Source organism: Sciurus vulgaris (genome assembly GCF_902686455.1).
Source record: "Sciurus vulgaris genome assembly, chromosome: 15".
NCBI lineage: Eukaryota > Metazoa > Chordata > Mammalia > Rodentia > Sciuridae > Sciurus > Sciurus vulgaris.
In genome coordinates, this window is record NC_136476.1 from 54680943 (window position 1) to 54702123 (window position 21181).

General features: G+C 42.9%; 1 protein-coding gene across 2 annotated transcripts; it reads left to right on the forward strand.

The window, feature by feature from the left end:
* Positions 1 to 3085: 3085 nt before the first annotated feature.
* On the forward strand, positions 3086 to 20922 carry POLR1E (RNA polymerase I subunit E). 2 transcript variants are annotated; one of them, XM_079113557.1, is made up of 12 exons: positions 3086 to 3256; positions 3804 to 3907; positions 5445 to 5521; positions 6495 to 6580; positions 8133 to 8191; positions 8975 to 9119; positions 11818 to 11925; positions 12534 to 12630; positions 16095 to 16228; positions 17511 to 17592; positions 18940 to 19071; positions 20312 to 20922. In XM_079113557.1, exons 1-12 carry the CDS (start codon positions 3181 to 3183, stop codon positions 20469 to 20471), a joined length of 1260 nt encoding a protein of 419 aa, XP_078969683.1. In that variant the 5' UTR covers positions 3086 to 3180; the 3' UTR covers positions 20472 to 20922. The 2 variants fall into 2 exon arrangements, with proteins under 2 accessions (XP_078969683.1, XP_078969684.1); XM_079113558.1 differs by having other exon boundaries at positions 3090 to 3192.
* Positions 20923 to 21181: the final 259 nt, after the last annotated feature.

Below are 21181 nucleotides of genomic sequence, written 5' to 3' on the forward strand. Positions count from 1 at the left end.
CTCAAAAATCAAGTTTTCCTTCTCTGAAAAATGATGCTAAGGAAAGAACTCCAGATGGCTCTGAATTTCTAAACTACATTGATGAATGTTTAATGTAAATTATTATTATTATTTTGGTAATGGGGATTGAACCCAGGGGTGCTTAACCACTGAACCACATCTCTAGCCCTTTTTTATATTTTGTTTTTTTTTCCTTCCTTGATTTTTGTTTTATTTAATTCATATATTTTGTTTTGAACCAGGGTCTTGCTAAGTTGCTTAGGGTCTCAATAAGTTGCTAAGGCTGGCTTTGAACTCATGATCTTCCTGCCTCAGCCTTCCAAGCAGCTAGGATTTCAACTGGAAAATTTTGCCACCAGGCCTGGTGAAATTATATGTAAGATCTCTCCACGATTATCCATGATTTTAATCTAGAAGAGGCCACTGTGGATTTTTGCCTTTAGATCACTGCCTAAGACTCCCTCCATTCTGCCCCATCCTAGTTATATATGCGTGTATGTGTATGTACATGGTATGTGTATGTGTTATAAACCATGGTTAAAATAATTAAGCAACATAGGAGTATTCTACAGTCCCCCAGCCAGCTGCCCAATCAGTAACACTTTCCCAGATAGAATCTCCATCACTTTGAATTCTTGCCTGTGGTAATTCTGAGAAGTTTTTACCCTCAACAGATGTATAGTACTCTTTACTTGACTCCCCAACTCTAAAGCACTCCATCCTGAAGCAGTCTTTCACAGAATATGTCTGTCAAAGGTGCACCTTCAAAAGGTGTCCATCTGGAACAATTGAGTTTCTCAAACTTGAAGTACAAACAAACCACTGCTGATTCTGATTCAGATTTGATAGGACTGGAGATTCTACACACCTAACAAACTCCCAGGTGATGATGTTGCTATTTCCATGGGCCACAATGAGTAGCAAGGCCTTATAATATAGCTCTATATCTTGAGTGGTCAAGGCACTTATGTCAAGAATTACATTTGGGGGTGCTGAGGCTGTAGCTTAGTGGCAGAGTCCTTGCTTAGCACATGTGAGGTATTGGGTTCAATCCTTAGCACCACATAAAAATAAGCAAATAAAATAAAGGCATCTACAACTACAAAAATATTTTTTAAAAATAATTACATTTGGTTCCTTATGCCCATTATTCTTTTTTTTTTTTTTTGTCACTCCTTAACAGTTAATTCTCAAACATTTATAGAGTATCTGTTATCTGCAGCCCTACACTAGTTGATTTCAACCAAGATTACCAGACATCTTTGAGTTCTAGTCTCTGAGATAGGCTCCCAGGATTCAAGCCCATTCCTTGCCCTGTCATTCATTTCATTCCACATTTACTGAGCATATACTCTCTTCCCTAAACACTTTTCCTGGAGTGGGCAATACATCAAGAAAAAGAAATAAATGACTGTTTATTGTTTTTAAAAATTGTTTATTGTTCACCTAAAATAAATTGAAGAAAAGATAAATGGCAGGCAAATATTTAGGCAATAAAATTCCTTTTCTTTTTCTTCCTTTTCGCTTCTTGAACTAGCCAATTCAAAAATCATTAAGTGATGTAGAGCACGGTAGCCTTCCAATCAGAGAAAGAACTGACAGCTAAATGCACCATGTTTTTCTTGACAAGATCTTCTATTGGGACAATTGGTAAAGGAATGGGGTGTGAGGTTTATATGATAATAATGTATTGATGTTAATATTTTGATTCTTTTGGTTGTATTGTGACTTAGGAAAGATCCTTGTGTTAACTTTCAACTGCTGTATCAAAATACCTAAAATATTCAACTTGTAAAAAGGAAAGGCTTATTTTGGTTCACAGGTTTAGTATTTTCAGTCTATGACCCATTGGCCCAGTTGCTTCCAGGTCTGGGGAAGCAGCACATCATGGTAGCAAAACCACTTACCTCATGGCCAGGTATAGAAAGCAAGGAAGGGGTGGGGGATTCCACTATTTCCTTTGAGAACAGTCTTTCAATAACTTAAGCTCTCTCACTGGGCCTACCACCTTCCAATAGCATCACTGGGAAACAAACCCTAACACATGGGACATTTCAGATTCAAACTATAGCTGTCCTTGTCCATAGGAAATAGCTATAGTCTTTAGGGGTGAATGGGATAGTAGGTTGACAATTTACTCTAAATGGCTCAGAACAAATAGTTCTTTGCACTGCACTTGCAATATTTCTTTTCTTTTTTTAGAGGAAGAAGATACTGGGGACTGAACCCAGTGGCATCCTACCACTGAGCTACATCCCTAGCTCTTTTCATTTTTTATTTTGAGATAAGGTCTAAGTTGTGGAGGTTTGCCTTGAATTTGTGATCCTCTTGCCTCAGTCTCTGGAATAGCTGGGATTACTGGATGGTTCACCATCTTGCTTGGTTTTGCAATGTTTCTATAAGTCTGAAATTGGGAAATTGGAAAAATGTAACAAGTGCTCAGGCAAAGGAGCACGCATGTGTCAAGGTTATTCAGAAGATCCTGGATGATGAGGTGGGGTGAAGCGGTCTAGAGAGGTAGTGTTTTGAGAACAATGATGAGTCAACCTAGAACACTGAGGGCCCTTGGGGTCCGTGCACAAAGGCCCTGCTTTTGCCTTCTCCTACTCTTAATAATTCCCATGAAGGAAAAGGTTTGTTGAATCCGCAGGAACAAACAGACATGTACATCATTTAGATACCCCCGCCTCATCCCTCAACCCCGCCCCCCACCCGGGTTCTAACCCACTCTAGAAACCTCTGCCCAAATGCTCTGAGCTTGCTGGGCCTTTTCCCGCGGCCCATCCTTCTCTTGCTAAACAGAGAAAGTCCCAGACCACAGTCAGGCTGAAGCTACAGGGCTTTCAGCAATTGGGGCTCTAGTCCCACCAAATCCGAAAGATGAAGGCAGAGAGAGCACAGAGGCAATCACGTGCCGTGTGCCTCCGAAATTCTTCAAGGAATGGGTGTGGCACCGTATGGATGGCGATCACACCTCGGCGCCGGAGTGGGTGGGGCCACGAGCGGGTGGGCCGACGTGCCCAGCGCCCAGGGGCGGAGCCACGGGGCTCACGTACTCGGGGTGGGGCCTGTAGAGGCCGCGCCTCTTCCGCCGCGCTGCGCTCGTTGAGCTCTCGCGTGTTACCCAGAGCATTTGTAGCTGCTTTCTCTTCCCTTGGGTCTGACTGCGGGACCGGCGAGATGGCGGCAGAGGTACTGCCGAGTGCGAGGTGGCTGTATTGTGGGGAGCCGGACGAGAGTCAGAGAGCTGTACTGGGTAAAGAGCGGGAGCCGGAGCAGAGTTCCCCGTAACCCTCTCCTTCTGGGTGCCTCGGTAGTCCTCCCGCCCTGGGTTTAGTTCCCTCCCCAGCTGAGCCAGGCCCCACCTCTACGTGGCGTTGACACAGGGCTCCACGATCATCTCATCATTCTTCTGTCACTACCTGCCAGCTGCACGAGGACATACCTTTCTTTTCTCAGGAATGTATTGGGACCCCGTCATCCCCTTACCAAGTCTCCCACCTGCCCCATCTGCCTCTCTCCATTGAGCAGAGACTCCCTCTTTTTAGGTCCGGATCAGGCCTCTTTGTCAGCCTCTTTGCCCTAATCATTCCTTCCAGTCACAGCCTCGCCTTTGTAAGCCCCGCCCCCACTATCCCCTCTTCCCAGCTGGACCAGGACTTTTTTCAGTCCCCTTTTAGGTCAGGACCTGAGCTTCCTTGCCTTCCCCATTCTAACAGTCGCTCTCAGTGATACTCCAGTTCTTCCCCACTACACCGTGGGTCCTTTTGCTCTCATCTCATTGTTGGACTGCATTCTTACAGTCCAATTCTCCAATGGGAAGCTGCAGAATCCAGGCAACATGCGCTTTACCTTGTACAACAGCAACGACTCCACAAATCCCAGGAAGAGGAAACAGCGGATCCTAGTAAGTGCTGCAGTTGCGGTTGCTTTCACTCTGCAGGCCTCGGGAGTCCCCTTCGGTTTGGACAGATGTGGGAGGGTAGGAAGGGAGAATAACGAGAGTAGCAAATGGACCTTTAAAGAATTCCGGGCTGGGGATACAGCTCAGTTGGTAAAGTACTTGCCTCCCAAGTACAAGGCCCTGGGTTCAATCCCCAGCACTGCCAAAAAAAAAAAAAAAAAAAGAATTCCTCTGAGCCCTAGCAGCTTGGGGTGTCGTGGGGATGGGTACCATCCTGGTTAAGGATTTTTTTATGAATAACTTTTCATTCATTTGTGTTTCGAGCCTGATGATTCTTTGTTATGAGTGGCATTTGTGCACCTTGCAGGACATTTAGTAGTATCTCTGACCTCCACCCACCAAAGGCTGGTAGCACTGGGTTGAGAACTTCTGCCCTAGAGAGGTGAGAACTGTCCCTGAGGGATACTCATACAGTAGATAAAGTTCAGGATCTGAGGTGGGGAGAGTGCAGGACAGAGTAAACTCGGTAGGAAGAGAAATCTGCTTATCAGAATGCCTTCTTGGGAGAGTGCATTGAAGCTGATCTCTGAAAGATAGGGGAAAGTTTGATACAAGGTTTGGTGTTCCAAATGAAGAGGGTAGTAGGGACAAATACAGGGAAGCAGGAAAGCTTGGCTGTGACTGGGGAATGAATTGACCATTTGCACTGGTCCTGAGGGTATATGAAGAGCAGTCACAGAAGAGGTGGATAAAGAAGATTCAAGAATGGTTTGGACTTTGGGCCAAGGAAATTGCCTGCAGAATCACTTTTTCACATACCTGTAAGTGCTGGGAGTCCAGGATCTCTGTTAAGTCCTGTGGTGCAAGACCCCCAAGAAATTTTCAAACCAGTTGTGTAACCAAAAGCTCAGTCTTTGTCTCTGATGCCAATTCAATAAGGAGAACAGGGGTTTGAGAAAAAGGAAAAGAAGTTTTATTGCTTTGCTCGCAAAGGAGAAGCACAGGGGACTCCTGTCCCAGAGACTGATTCTGCCCATCAGGAGGAACAGGGAGATTTTAAAGGCGCTCTTCAAAGGCCACATTCCAGGTGTGCCCTGACTAGGGGGGTCCCAGGGCACCCTGATGGTGTGTTAACATTCACTTGTTAATTTGGCAGATACTTCCTAGATCATCTGGCAGATATCTCCTTCCTGTGGCGCACAGATAGCTGGGGTTATCTTGTTCCTTGCCCCCAGTTAGGGAGGGGGAGTGGGAGAAGAGAAAAAGAAAAGCTTGTCCCTTTTAAAAATAAGCCTCAGAACTACATTCAAAAGGTGAAGTGGACCACTGTTACAGTTGGAAACCAACACCGTCTAAGGCCCTCTTGCCTTTCCTTCAGGGATAGCCCAGATTCCCACAGAGATAGTGGGACTGAATAATCTCCTAATACTAACCCACTATGGTCTTTCATTCGGAAACTTCTCCAAATGCAGAAAAGAGACAGTACTTAATACCTTTCAACATTGGTTGTAAATGTAGTTCTTCTCCTTGTGTATTTTAGGCAGCCGAAACAGATAGACTTTCCTATGTCGGAAACAATTTTGGGACTGGAGCCCTTAAATGCAACACTCTGTGCAGGTAATGGTGAGGAAAGGTGCAGCAGGAAGGGTGATGGGGAGGGTGGTGGTACTGTTTTCCATCTCTATTTTAGGGGCAGTGAGGAAATCTAGGCAGGTGTACTAAGTCCCTGTGTTTCTAGACCTGAGAACATTCCTGGAAAGGAAAAGATGACTTGTATTTGTTGAATTTCCCAAAGACACCATTCATTTGTAATACTGCTTATTTGTAACTGTCTTATTCCAAAAGGGTAACACTCTTCACAAATTTGGAATGTGGTCTGTAGGTTAAAGTTTGCCTAAGGTTTGCCTTGGGACCAAGTACAAGAAAATAATTTGTTTGTATTGAAGGCTCGGGGCTGGGAAAGATGAGCCCAGGGCCCAGGTTTCTATGCAGCTCAGAGCTTCTCTGATCCCTGATCTTCTCTATACAGTGAAGATTGCCCACCCTGAACTCTCTGGGGCTGGCATGATACAGGAAGGATCCCTATGATTGTACCAACAGTGAACCACAAACAAGTCCCTGTCAGAGTCCCCACTGGACCTTGCCCTGATAGAAAACAGTTGAATTTATCCACGCTTAAAACTTAATACCGCATCATTCATTTACAGAGATGCTCTGTTTCAGATTGTTCTCCCCATAATTAATAAGCTTTTACTTTATTTTCCACCATAAAATTTATGTGCACAGTAAATTCTAGTGTAATTATAGTTTCTTATACTTCATAAGGGTTTCCCATTACAGTAGTGAGTCCAGATGTGATTTTTTTTCCCCCAGAGCTACCTCACGTCCCCCTCCTCCCCTTCCCACCCCCTTCTTTTCCCTCTCCCTGCAGACAATTATTGCTGTAGTGGATTTTTGTTGCTCATGAGCAAGTTGCATTCCTCAGGTGTATTGGGGCAGAAAAAAAGATTGAGAGCTTTTAAACAGGAGAAAGGAAGTTGTATAAATACCTTTTGAATAATGCATTATAGTATTATTTTTCTTTATTCAGGCACTTTGTAGGAATTTTGAACAAGACCTCAGGTCAAATGGAAGTATATGATGCTGAATTGTTCAACATGCAACCCCTGTTTTCAGGTAGGTTCCTGGCTTGAAAACTCACAGTAATGCTGCATAGTTTGGGTTTGCTGGATGAGTTTCATTTGATGAAAAATGTCTATACTGTCTTAATTTGGGCAGGTTTTTTTCCCCCTTAATCCAGAGGAAGAAACTACATTGCTTCTCTACCTTGTAGAGGAGCTCAGGGGTAGAGTGAGATCATCTGAAATGATAAATTATAGTGTCAGATTCAAGGAGCTACTGTTTCTTAAATCTCAAAACTTGAGATTTAGGATCTTAGTGATGCTAGTAAACTTAGCAAGACCCTTTCTAAAATTAAAAAAAGACTGGGGATAAGGCTCAGCACCTCTGGGTTTAATCCCTAGTACCCCCACTCCAGTGTATACATTTGAGATTTTACATATAATTTTAAAGGACTATTGTGTCTTGACACCCATCTGTAAATTCCTGTGGATCTTCAGGCTCAAAATTAAGAATTCTCTGCTTTTTAAATAAATATAACTACATTTAAATCATCCTCAAATGTTCTTCTAGGCTGGGGATATAGCTCAGTTGATAGAGTGCTTGCTTAACATGAAAAAGACTCTGGATTCAATCCCCAGCACCACCAAATGTTCTTCCAAATTCCAGGGAGGCATAGAAGATTGTTTATTGTTAATTGAACACATTTTTGTGTTTATTTAAAATGTTTATTAATATTGGTTTGTTCTAACTGGCACATACACATACAACCTTACTACTGGTTCCTTACTGAATGCTTGTCACTGTCTGAACACCTTCAGTGTGCTGTCACTTCATAGGTCCTGTTATTCCTTTTTTACCAGTGATGAGTGTGGCATAGTTGGCATGACTGGCTGGAATGCATTGCTGAAATAACTCAGGCAAGGCCACTCCAGGGCTTGTGCTCTTGTTCACTAGATTATCCTGCTCCTTATGCGAGTACTCTACGGACAGTTAGAGAACATCATATAAGAAATACATACCTCCATGTTTGCCTGCTATTAGGTCTTTCACCAGGAGAGAAAACTATTGAAGGAGTTGAGGACTTGGTTTCTAACTTATGTCTGCCTGCCTGGTGAACTAATCTGGGGCAAGTCATTTCATTTTCCTTATTTATAAAGTGAAGAGTTTAGACCAGATGAGTCCTTCCTTTGACTCCCTAATCTCCAATTCTCTTAGCTGCATGCTAATGCTCAATATTAAACATTCACAGAATACATTCACATTAGGTTTAGGAAAGTCCTGTAATAAGGAAATTTGCTGGGTTTTTTTTTTTTTTTTCCCCCTGTGGTGCTGGTGATTGAACTCTGGGCCTTGGGCCTTGTGCATGCTAGGCAAGTGCTCTATCACTGAGCTACATCCCCAGCCCAAGAAATCTGTTTTACTTAGATTAATTATTAAACAAATAAATACTGAACATTTAATATCTGTAGGCCTAACAGAGCTGGGCCTGGCGGCATGAGCCTGTAGTCCTTGCTACCTGGGAGGCAGGAAGATCACTTGAGCCCAGTTCAAGAGCAGCCTGGATAATATAGCAAGACCCCCTCTCTTGTGTTTTATGTTTCTACAGATGAATCAGCTGAGAGTCAACTCACACTGGAAAGTCAGACCAAAACTTTCAGAGATAAGGTGAGTGTGACAGAATCAAGATGTGGGGGCTTAATGAAGTTCCTTGTAGGCCTGTGTTTCTCCATCAGTACAATGAACTTGTTGAACTCTGTTCTCCCTGACTGCTCCCAGCTCATTCAGTCTGTGTTTCTCAGGAGAGTTGCTACTCACAGAGGCCTGCCCCTGTCTAGGGCAGCTGAATGCAGCTCTGAGCCAGCATTTGGAACCTGGGCTCTGGTGTCCCCACACCCTAAAACACTTGTTTTTAGGATTTGGTTCAAGTTTCAGAAAGTTTTGATTGTACCTGGAAACCTTCGTGTTAAAAAAACTAGAGAGCAGTTTTCACTGTAGAAGGTTCCTACAAAAGTCATTTCACCTCAAGAAAGCAAATTGACTGACTCTTCAGTGCTGCCTGGAGAATTATACGAGGTGGGGATGTATAGCTACTGTGGCTCAGAGGAAAGAGTGAAGAAAATTAGCAATGTCTGTTGTAGATATGGGATGGGAGGATGGTAAGCTGTGTGCCACAGAATTATCAACCCTAATTTCAGTCATTTCGTTTTACTGATGGAAAAGCTGTTGATTTGTAAATAGCCTTTATACTTTATAAAGTATGTCAAGTCTGGCATTGTCACTTCATTGTGCAGTAGTCCTGTGAGGTAGATAGATATGATAGGAATGAGAGCCTGACTTACAGGTGAGGTGAGGATGGCGCAGGAGCCTAGAGTTCCTTTGTTGTCGCACAGATTGGCATAGCAGTGCCCACTGCCCTGTTCCCAGTAACCAGGTTTGTTTCCTGCACAGATGGATTCTTGCATTGAAGCCTTTGGTACCACCAAACAGAAACGAGCGTTGAACTCCAGGAGAATGAACAAAGTTGGCAGTGAATCATTGAATCTTGCAGTATCTAAAGCCGCAGAGAGTATCATTGATACAAAGGGTGTGGCTGGTAAGCAGCTGGAACTTGGGTTAAGAATTTGCCCATAAAGACAGCTTTCTTTTGAGATCTTCTACCTGCCTTACAGATAGGAGTGGTAGGAGTTGAGGCTACATTCTTTCCTGCTGCTTGCTGAGGGACAGATTCTGAAAGCAGCAAGAAACATCCGCATGTTGCTGCCCTGTAACAGTCAGGTGGAGGAGGTGGGCATGTCCCTTCTGGGTACAGCATTGAGCCTGTAGGGCACAGAGAAAGGAGAAAGCTTCCTTTGTGAGTCTAAGGAGCTTTGGTTAATAAGGCTGATAAGAACATCAGAGAAAGTTTAGTAAGACTGGAATTCTAGAAATTTTAAGAAGATCTTTCCATCTTTAGTGACTTCAGAAGTATTTCCCTATGTACTTTTTAGTACTTCTACAATTTATTTATTGTTTTTGGCATATGGCATAGATTTTTATTTTATATTTCTTAAGTGGTTAGCCATTTGTCTCCCAACTCCATCCTTGGGTAATTTAAAAAGGTCATCTTTACCATTTTATTGCATGTAAGATAGACACTTAGTTGTGTTCTGTTCTCTGTTCCGACAAGCTATTCCTGTAGCAGCATAAGGCTTTTTTTTTATTTTTTATTTTTTATTTTTTTAATCTTAGTAGCCTTCTCATTGGTTTCTTGTCTCAGAGGGCTAATTCATCCTTCTTCATTTTTATTTTTCAAACACATATTTGCTGTCTGATTTTTTTTTAATCTTTTACATAACTTTACAATGTTTATTTCCTAAAGGAAGCCAAAATGTTTGAGATTCCTTGTTTCATCCATTCTATATCTTTTTGTTGTTGTTGTTCTTTTTAGATATAGCCGACAGAATGTATTTTGGCAGATCATACATACATCGAGTGTAACTTACTCTAATTAGGATCCTATTCTTGTGGTTGTACAAGATGCGTAATTACCCTGGTTGTGTACTCGTTGATTCATTAATGCCCGAAACTCCCCTTATAAAAAATACCTGGGGTAATAACAGACCAAATGCCTGTCCCTGGGAGCTTCACTTGCAGCTACTCATCACACAGCACCTAAAGACACCACCTAGGAAGTCAAGCTGCCAGCATCTTCATAGCTCCTCACACCATCCATTCAGCAGAGAAGGGAAGCTGAAAAATGAAAAGGCAGTTTGGCACAGACAGCAGGCAAAAAACTCTCATTGGCTATTTTGCTGTTTTGTTTTTGTTAAGTTTTGATTTGTTTTTGAATGTGTACTGATTGACAAATGATGGACATTTATGCATTCGTACACATATATATTTGTTTCTCTTTCTCTTGTTTTTTTTAGCTTTCAGCATTTCCTTAAGGTAGCTTTTTTTTTTTTTTTTTTTTTTTTTTTGCAGTACTGGGGATTGAACCCAGTGTGCTTGCAAGGCAAGCACTCTACCAACTGAGCTATATCCCCAGCCCAAGGTAGCTTCCCCCGCTCCCCATGCTCGCTCTCTCTTTTTTTTTTTTTTTTTTTTGGAAGGTTGGGTCTTTGATTAGTATATGTTGGGTTGACTTTGGTTTAACTTTCTATTAACTCTTTCCCAACTCCGTTTTCCTCCGTTTCTACTTCTCTCTTTTTTTCTTGCCTACAGCCAAACTCTACTGCTCTCTCTCGCTTTCCTTTAACTCTTTTACTTGTATTTTTTTATTACTGTTTTTTGTTCTCCTCTCTTAAAAACACATCCTACGTCGCCTCTGCATACTTACCTCTTGAATCTACAAACCCTTTTCTATACCCTATCTCCTCTTCTTTTCCAGGGATCTTAAGAATTATTTTCAAGCTCCATCTGAAATCCAATTGGGATTAATAAGAAAGAATCAACATCTTTACAATGTTGTGTTTTCCTTTCTAGGACATAGGTTTCAACGTTTATTTGAAGACATAGTTTAGCTAGGTGTGTTAGTGCACACCTGTAATCCAGAGGCTCTGGAGGCTAAGGCTGGAGGATTGCAAGTTTGAGGCCAGCTTCAGCAATTTAGTGAGGCTCTAAGCAACTTAGCAAGACCCTGTCTCAAAATAAAAAGGGCCGGGTTGTGGCGTGGTGGTTAAGAACCCCTGGGTTCAATTCCTGGTACCAAAAAAATAATAAATAAATTTTAAAAAAAATGATTTTGTTAAATTTACTCTCAAGTACTAAAAGATATTTAAAAAGAAAAATAATTCAACCATATTTCCAACATTGGTCTGCCAGACTAATATGAAAACTTCTGTTTTCTTCTCTATTACTGTCTATATTCTGACTTTATTTTCACTCAAAATGTGTAGTGAAATGTTTTGGAAGTTAAGCTATTAAAGACTACTTTGAATATCTCTCACTTTTAAATTGTTTTATATTGAGGGTGCTGGGGATTAAACCCAGGACTTCATACATACCAGCTCTACCATTGAGCTGCATTTCCAGCTTTGTCTTTCACTTTCAGTTTCTCTCGTGTTGTGTTACAAATGCTCATGATCATGCCTCTTTCCCAGTTCTGTTGCAAGTTACGTGAAGGAAACAGTGCCGTATTCCCCTGTCCTGTGCCTAGTAGCCTGATGGGCAGTTCAGGGCACCTTGGCAAAAGCATTTAGATTCGGGGTTTCTGGACCATTTATGATCTTAGCTGCACAGATTGCAAAAAGTGTTGGGGACCGGAAGCCAAACAGAGTGATACTAACACTAATCTTCTCTTTACTGAAAAGCTCTGGTCAGTGATGCCATCCAGGATGACTTGCAAGATGACTCCCTTTACCTTCCTCCCTGCTATGCGGATGCAGCCAAGCCTGAAGATGTGTATAAATTTGAAGATAGTATCCTTCTTGTGATAGAAAAGCTGCTTTATTTTATAAGTTGTGATATTTGCACACATTGGCACAGCCAGGCTCTCTGAAGGTCTGTGGTCCTGTGACCTTCACAGAGGCAATATCCCTTTGCCCTGCACCAGTGCTGTTGTCGGGCAGTCGGCTAGGCTTCCTCCCCAGCTGAGGGAGCCGCCCCTGGGATTCAAACCCATTCCTAAGCAACATGTCAAAGGCTCACACCTCAACCCACGGAGGTCACTCTCCACAAATAGTCAAAATAAGACTCTCAGTTGGCCAATGTCCAAAGTCTGGGGCAGGCCAATTTTGTAAAAAGAAGGATTGGAGTGTAGAATTTCACTGCTTGTTGGGTCTGGTTAGGTGGGAATGCTGGCAGTGGCATTGTGATAGGGAAAAGAAGACCAAGAAGCCCAGGCAGGAAATGAGCCCTGGGCTGGAGTCTGAGAACAGGGTCCGTAAGCTCTGCCCTGCTCTTCTGTGTGAGCCTCTTTCCCTCTCTGAACTTAGCTTTCCCATGTGTGAAATGAAGCCTCTATGAGATGATCTTTCTGGTCGAATGTTTCCATTTTGGTCAGATTATGTTCTTGACCTGCAACTAGTTCTTTCCCCTACAGAGTATGAGGCTCTTAAGAGCCCATCTGAAGCTTTCAGAAAGGTCACATCAGAAGAAATACTGAAGATGATTGAAGAGAACAGGTACTCTCACTCAGGCAGATGGGCATTGATGTTGGGATCCAGAGTCAAATGTGAAGCAGGACCCTGGGGTGCCAGTCAGTGAGAAGGTGTCTGCTCAGCCCTCGAACATGAATGATCCTGTGTTTTCTAGAACCCTGGGCCTCTAGGAGCTCTAGGTGGATTCAAGGGAGGGAGTTGGCACCTCCAGCTGGGCACAGGGTGCAAACTATAGTCTAGGGCTGGACCCAGAGCTAGTCCTTGTCCCCATGTGTCATGCTGATGCTGATTGTCATTGGCAGCACCCAAATGGCAGCCTGGGAATGGGTGCTGGCTGAAGGGATGGCTTCTCTGTGACAGTATGCTAGGCAAACTTTTCTAAAGTTCAGTTTGTGTACTTTAATTTAGAAGCCAGGCATGGTGACACACACCTGTAATCCCTGTGTCTTCAGAGACTGAGGCAGAAGGATCGCAAGTTCAAAGCAGCCTCAAAAAAAGTGAGGTGCTAAGCAACTCAGTGAGAGCCTATCTCTAAATAAAGTACAAAATAGGGCTGGGGATGTGGCTCAGTGGTCGAGTGCCCCCTGAGTTCAATCCCTGGTACCCTCCCCTGCCCTCCAAAAAATTCAGAGATTATTTCCTCTTCTCTCCCTTTTGACATTACCTTTTTTTTTTTTTTTTTTTTTTTTAATGATGATGGTGAGATTTTTTTTGCTTCTGAGTTTTTTCTTTTAATAATGTCATTTGGAAAAAATAAGTTGTTAAAAAGTTTTCAACCCCTAGATTGGGTCTCCCAATTTTTGTCTTGAAAATTTACTGGTCAGTGAAATCCAAAGCCTTGGAAAATGCTTTTTGTGTGTGTGTGTGCGGGGGGCAGCTACAAAGATACATTTCTTGAAAGAGCTTATTACTGCTTCTTAGTTGTCTTAACATGATCATGATTTGGGTAGGCACAGGAACAAGCTCTGGGTGGAGAGTCTGAGACCTGGGTCCCTGAGCCCTACCCTATCTTACTGTGTGCTCTTACTGTCTAATCTGTTACATGGAGACCTTGAAAAGCTCTTTTTATCTCTGAGTCCAGGATCCTGATGGTGGTAGAAGAGTACTTAAAAATAATAGTTAACATGGATCACACTCTGGCTTTGTGTCAGGCACTTTTCTAGGGACTTTATTTGCAGTGTTTTATTTTTGTGGCACTGGGGATTGAACCCAGGGCCACTTTACTACTAAGTTATGTCCCAGCCCTTTTTAAAAAAAAATTTTTATTTTATTTTTAATCAGCAATAAAAAATATACACACACATTTATATATGTACATATATATTTATGGACTGCAAAACATGTTTTGATTTATGTGTACATTGTGGAAAGGCTAAATCAAGCTACTTAACACACATTACCTGTGAAGTATATGTATATGTTATTCTAGGACGTTGATTATTTAAATTAAAGGCACTTGAAATAGAGCAGATGCAAGATAATCACTCTGATCTTCCCAGTGTTTCTTAAAAGCAGATGAAATTCCCATGTGAAAGATACAATGTCCTTATCCTCAAGAAAGAGAAGCTAAGACCAAGAGGATTCCATGGACCTTGCTTTTTATTTTTCCTCTTCCCATCCCTATTGTCCCACCCCTCCCCCTCACTGCATAATCCACAGTTCCCTCATTCTTCCCTGCCCACCTCCCACTATGGATCAGCATCCATTTATCAGGGAAAACATCAGCCTTTGGTTTTTTGGGATTGGCTTACTTCACTTAGCATGATATTCTCCAACTCCATCCATTTACCTGCAAATGCCTAACATTCTTCTTTAAGGCTGAATAATATTCCATTGTTTATATGTACCACATTTTCTTAATCCATTCATCTGTTGAAGGGCATCTAGGTTGGTTCCATAGTTTAGCTATTGTGAATGGAGCTGCTATAAAAATTGATGTGGCTGTGTCACTGTAGTATGCTGATTTTAAGTCCTTTGGGTATAAACTGAGGAGTGGGCTAGCTGGGTCAAATAGTGGTTCTATTGCAAGTTTTCTGAGGAGTCTCCATACTGCTTTCCATAGTGGTTGCACCAATGTGCAGTCCCATCAACAATATATGAGTGCATCTTTTTCCCCCACATCCTTGCCAACACCTATTATTGCTTGTATTCTTGATAATTGCCATTCTGACTGGAGTGAGATGAAATCTTAGAGTACTTTTGATTTGCATTTCTCTAATTGCAAGAGATGATGAACAGTTTTTTCATATTTGTTGATAGATTGTATTTCATCTTCTGTGAAGTGTCTTCTTAGTTCCTTATTATTGACTGGGTTATTTATTTTTTTGGTGTGAAGTTTTTTGAGTTCTTTATATACCTTGGAGATTAGCATTCTGTCTGAGGTGCATGTGGGAAAGATTTTTTCCCCAATCTGTAGGCTCTCTCTTCACATTACTGATTGTTTCCTTTGCTGAAAAGAAGCTTTTTAGTTTGAATCCATCCCATTTATTGTTTCTTAATTTTACTTGTTGTGCTTTAGGAGTCTTTCAGAAAGGTCCTAAGCCAACATGATGAAGATCTGGGCTTATTTTTTCTTCTATTTGGCACAGTGTCCCAGCCCTTTTTGTTTTTTAAATTTTGAGACAGGGTCTCACTAAGTTGCCCAGGCTAACCCTGAATCTACGATTCTCTGCATCACCCTCCCAAGTTGCTGGGATTATAGATATATGCCACCATGCCTGGCTAGCAGTGTCATTTTTTTTTGGGGGGGGGGTATTGGGAATTGAATGCAGGGGCACTTTACTACTGAGCTGCTCCCCAGCCCTTTTTACTTTTTATTTTGAGACAGGGCCTCTAAGTTGCTGAAACTGGCTTTGAACTTGCAATTCTCCTGCCTCAGCCTTCTGAGTCACTGGAATTCCAGGCATGCACCACTGTGCCCAGCTTGCAGTGTCTTTTAACACAGAAAGAGTCCCTTGGGAGGCAGATGCTATCATTGGCTTCAGTGTTTAGATGAAGAAGCCAGGACATAGAGATGTAAAAGAACTTACCTGAGCAAGTGTCAGAGAGGGGACTGAAACCCAGGCAGTCTGATGGCAGAACTTATGCTCCTAACTGTTAACAGAGAGAGGTCAGTAAACTGGCCCATGCCAAGTCTGACCTACTGCCTGTGAATAAGTAAAAGTGTGAGTTAATGTTTTATTGCAACACAGCCCTGCTTACTCTCCTAAGTATTATTTCTGGCTGCTTATGCACTATGACATGGAGTTGAGTAGTTGCAACAGAGACCATATGGCCCACAAAGCCTAATGTTCGCTATCTGGCCCTTTACAGTTCTACCCACCCCACACTTAACCACGACCCTCCTGCTATGAGGATTTTGAGTATGGTAGATCTTCAGCTGTTGAGTGTGTACGGTGCGGAGAGGTGTCTTTGTTCTCATAGTGAGGGGTGGTTCCTGACAGAGCCTGTCTTACCCTGACACATTCTTCCCTTTCTCTCCGTTTTAGCCACTGTTCCACTGTCATAGAAGCCTTGAAGTCTTTGCCATCAAATGAGGAGAGTCGAGATCGCCAGGCCCGATGCATATGGTTTCTAGACACCCTCATCAAATTTCGAGCCCAGAAAGTGATAAAGCGGAAAAGTAAGCGGCCATGATAGACATTTTATTTTAGTTATTTCCATTCCGTCCGTTATTTGTCTGTAATTCTCAGGCCAGTTGTAAAAGGGAAGAACATACACGTGTGTCCGAGTCTTACTTTTTAACTGCAACAGTGCCATTCCTTGTGTTGCCGGCACGCTGGAGGACTCGCCGGCCTCGCTATTCTCTCTGGATCTCTCTTCTGGAGGTGGGACAGGTTGGATTCCATGATTGCTTGGGGGCCTTCCAGGGCTAACATTCACTACTTCTGTTCTGCGTTATGCAAAGCACAGTATCCAGGTCAAACTGAATGAACATTTTAAGGACTATTAGACCAGAAGGGAGAAGAAAGTTGGCTTTGTGAGGTTTGTATTATGTTTGTTTATTTGAAGTAGGAAAGGAGAGAGTCAGTTTTCTAACAGCAACCCCGTGTCACCTGTAGCTAGAACCATATGTGGCAGTGTTGGAAATGCTGATGGAGACACTGGTGGCTTTCCACGTAGGCGTAGTCCATCACTGTCACTGTGACTGAGCACCCAAGGGTCTGTTTTCAGTATTCATTTAGTTCTTATTTGCACATTCTAATCTCTCTTCTTTCCTCTCTCCCTGGACTTTCTTCATAATCTATTTCGTTTTCTTTCTTTCTTTCTCTCTCTCTCTCTCTCCTTTCTTTCTTTCTTCTGTAGAATTTAACCTTTTTTATTTGTTTGTTTTTATGTGGTGCTGAGGCTTGAACCCAGCGCCTCACCTGTGCTAGGCAAGCGCTCTACCACTGAGCTACAACCCCAGCTCTCTATTACACTTTCTAATGTCTTATTTATTCTGCATCCTGAGGCCTCATTGGAGTGATTGATCTGTCCTGTCATGACTCCATTATACACATCTCTTGTGTTTATTTGATCTTCAGGCTGGAGCACATCTGAGCATTTGTTTTTATTTTTGTACTGGGGATTGAACTCAGGGGTGCTTCACCACTGAGCTACATCCTCAGTCCTTTTTATTTTATTTCGAGACAGGGTCTCACTAAGCTGCTGAGACTGACCTTGAATTTGGGGTCCTCCTGTCTCAGCCTCCCGAGTTGCTGGGATTACAGTTGTGCACACTGTGCCTGGCTCATATGTTCTTTTAAAGCACCTGTTCTGAATTTAGGCTCCTGCTTTTCTTACCTTGTGGTTCTTTCTAGCCATCACAGTGGCCCTGCTATTCCCCTCTTCTCCCAGCTCATAAATGAGGCATGGCCTATGTATTTTTCACGAAAATGATCAAATGCATCTTTGTGTTATAGGTTCCCTAGGACCTGGAATCCCCCACATCATCAATACCAAACTGCTGAAGCACTTTACCTGCTTGACTTACAACAATGGCAGGTCAGGAGAGTTGATTTTGGGGTTTTTACCTGTAAAGGAGAAAGTAGGTAGGGTGTGGGAGTGAAGAGTGGGGGCTCGGGTTCAATTCCATGTTCATAAAGGTGCAGTCCTAAGAAATCACTGCCATTTGATGGATTTCTGGTATCAATTAAATTGAGGACATGCTATATGTGTGTGTGTGTGTGTGTGTGTGTATATATATATATATATATATATATATATCCTTTTTGGAAAAGTTCACTTTATTTTTCATGAATATTTTCTCTTTTTTCCCCTGTGGTGCTGGGGATTGAAGGGCTTCGTACAAGCTAGGCAAGCACTCTGCCACTGAGCTCCATCCCCGGCCCTTTTTATTTTGAGATACGGTCTCATTGAGTTGTCTGGGCTGTGATCCTCCTGCCTGAGTCCTCAGAGTAGCTGGGATTACAAGCATATGCCATTGTGCCCAGAATATTTTTTCTTTTTAAATTCCTTTATTTTTTAAATTTATTTTCACATGCTGAGGATCAAACCCAGTTCTTCACATGTGTGAGGTTGAACCCAATTCCTCACATGTGCCAGGTGAGCATTCTACCATTGAGCCACACCCCAGCCCCCAGAATATCTTTGATAAATATTAAAAGGCTGTGGGGCTGGGCATGGTGGCAACCTATAATCCCAGCAGCTGGGAGGCTGAGATAGAAGGGTCACAAGTTCAAAGCCAGACTCAGCAGCCTAGCAAGACCCAGTCTCAAAACAATAAAAAAAATGTGGGGGGGTGTGGCTCATTGCCCTGGGTTCAATCCCTGGTACTAAATTAAAAAAAGGCTGTGGATGCCCTGCATCAAAGACTTACTTCACACGCTTCCTTCAAGGCGCCCTTCCAGATGTCCCACAGAACTAGTGTTATAGGAAAAGGCAGAGCTGCAGAAAAAGGCAAGCCTCTGTGAGTACTGTGGGGAAGGATGTCCATGCAGCACCCCTGGGCTTCCTTCCAGCCATTTTTGTAGTATTTCCTGCTCCTGAGTGTGCTTGGAAGCAACAGCAACTGAGTTTGGGGTGATTATTATCCTAGCAACCCTTCAGAGCAGGCAGGGACAGACTTGGAGGGTCCTCACCAGCATGAGACTCTAACACCACCTGGGGAAAGTACAGGCGCAACTTTCTCTCTCCTGCTCGGGAGGATGCTCTGGGTTTGATCTGTTTGCTGCGAGGCTCTGGTGCTTTGGAAGAAAGAAGAAAGGTTGCTTCAGTTCCTTCTTTCCTCAGGTTGGGAAGGCATTGAATGCCAAGGAAACAGGCTTTAATGTTCTTATTTTGCTTTTGGAATTTAATATTGTTTCTCTTTTCCTGCCACTGATTTTGCAGTTTGTGGAACTTAATTTCAAATTCTATGAAAGCAAAGATCACCGCATATGTGATCATACTTGCCTTGCACATAAATGACTTCCAGATTGACCTGACGCTGTTACAGAGAGACTTGAAACTCAGTGAAAAAAGGTGAGCACAACATTTTGAATAAAAAACTCCTTCTAGAGTTCCTTGGTGTGTCTCTAGTACCATTGGGAAGCATGAAGCAACATTTTGGAAAGTGGGTGTATTTCATATGGAAAGAACTTGGGACCAGAGGACAATTTTCAGCTAGACATTTGGAGTGCCTTTGTGGGCACAGTATTAAATTCCTTCGTGGCAGGCTGGGGTGGTGGCTCAGTGGTAGAGCATTTGCCTAGCATGTGTGAGGTACTGGGTTTGATTCTCAGCAGCACATATAAATAAATAAAAATAAAAGTCCATTGACGACTATAAAAAAAATAAAAATAAATACTTCCTCATATTGCCTCATTAATTTCCCTAAAATACTACTAATTGAAGAATCTGTAGTCCAGAGTAGTAACTTTCCCAGATTCTCACAGCCAAGAGGGGAGTCACAGCTTCAAACCTGAGCCTTGCCATAGCATCTTGCTTCTGGAATGCCAGGCAGCCTCCATTCTCTGAATGGAGGAATTCTTACGGTTCTGAGTGGTGAACCCAGGGGCGGAAGTATAGGAGAACCCACCTTCATCTTAGCAAGCAGAGCTTCCTCAGATTGATGAAAGGGGCTCTAGGAGAGGTGCTCAAGGCAAGGTGAAAACACTGGTTGGCAGGACCAGTTTAAACTCTAGATGAGGGTAGAGATGACCTTTCAGGCTCCTTCCAGCCTTGCTAGAGGAGATTCAAAAAGTAGAGAACAGAGCTTCGCAGGATCCCTTTTTGCTAATCGAGGGGCATTTGACATCTAAGTCTCCCGATGGTGGTGTTCTAAGCCTGTGATGACACCTCTGTCTACACTTGTCCAGCAGGGCATGGAAGGTATTCTGAGGGCTGTCCAAAAGTGGCATTGGCACGTGCAGTGGGGTAGAGAAATAAAAAAGAGCAGAACTAGGAGCTTGTAATTCTAGCAGTGCTTGGACCTGGTTGCTTTTGTAGCTTGGTCACAGGTGGTAAAAACAGCTACTGATAGGGACCTAGAGACCTAGTTTTCCATTCCCTCATGACTCTTTTCTAATGGCAACACATTAAATGAAATTATCTCATAGCTCTGGGGGGCAGGGCATCTTGTCTGTCTGTCTGCTTGAGGCTTGGTCACTTTTGGGATTCTGTCTTCATGGCCTAGAGCATGAATGTGCTGCTCCCTCCTGCCAAGCCTTCCTGAATAACCACATTGAGGGCTCTCTCTCCATTTGTTCTGCTTATTCCTTAGGATGATTGAGATAGCAAAAGCTATGAGGCTGAAAATCTCTAAAAGAAAGGTGTCTCTGGCAGCTGACCGGGAAGAGGATCACAAGCTGGGCACTCTGTCCATCCCGCTGCCTCCAGCCCAGACCTCGGACCGCCAGTCAAAACGGAGGAAGATTACCTAGATGTGTGTTTTCTAGACAGCATTTTTGGCCACTTCATAGCCACTGCTTCTGTTCTTCCATTTTTATTTTTAAAAAGAGGAAAAAAGCCTTGTTTTGGCACAGGGATGAAGCCAGCAACTGGTCATACCTGGCTTAGGCAGAAATATAAAGTGATGGCTAGAGTGGACTCAGACTCCCTGTGGTGTTGCTGTGATTATAAATAGCAGTTATTTCTCATGTTGGTTCACCTTTGTGGGGATTTGGAGGGTGGAATCTAGAAAGTTGGAGTCAAAAGATTTTACCAGGCTAAACCCTGAACCAAATCTAATGGATGAAGGTTTATAGAGAATCTGAAAGGGGGCTGGGTTGTAGCTCAGTGGTAGAGTGGTTGCCTCACATGTGTGAGGAACTGGGTTCAATTCTCAGCACCACATATAAATAAATAAAACTCCATGGACAACTAAAAAATATTTTTTAAAAAATCTGAATGGGTCAGAGAAGGTGGAGAGAGGGATCCAGCACAGTAGGGCTGGAAGTAGAGGCTTCCAGCTTTATCGGGAGCAAACTGTGGGTTGCCAGAACAGACTAATTTTTAGCCTGCTGTCATAAGGTGGAGCTGGTAATCCCAGTTTTTCTGTCTGGCTGAGGCCACCATGGAGTGCAGGGGTCAGCCAGGTGGGGTAAAGCATGCATGAACCACCTGGCACTTTTATCTGTACCTTGGAGTTTGG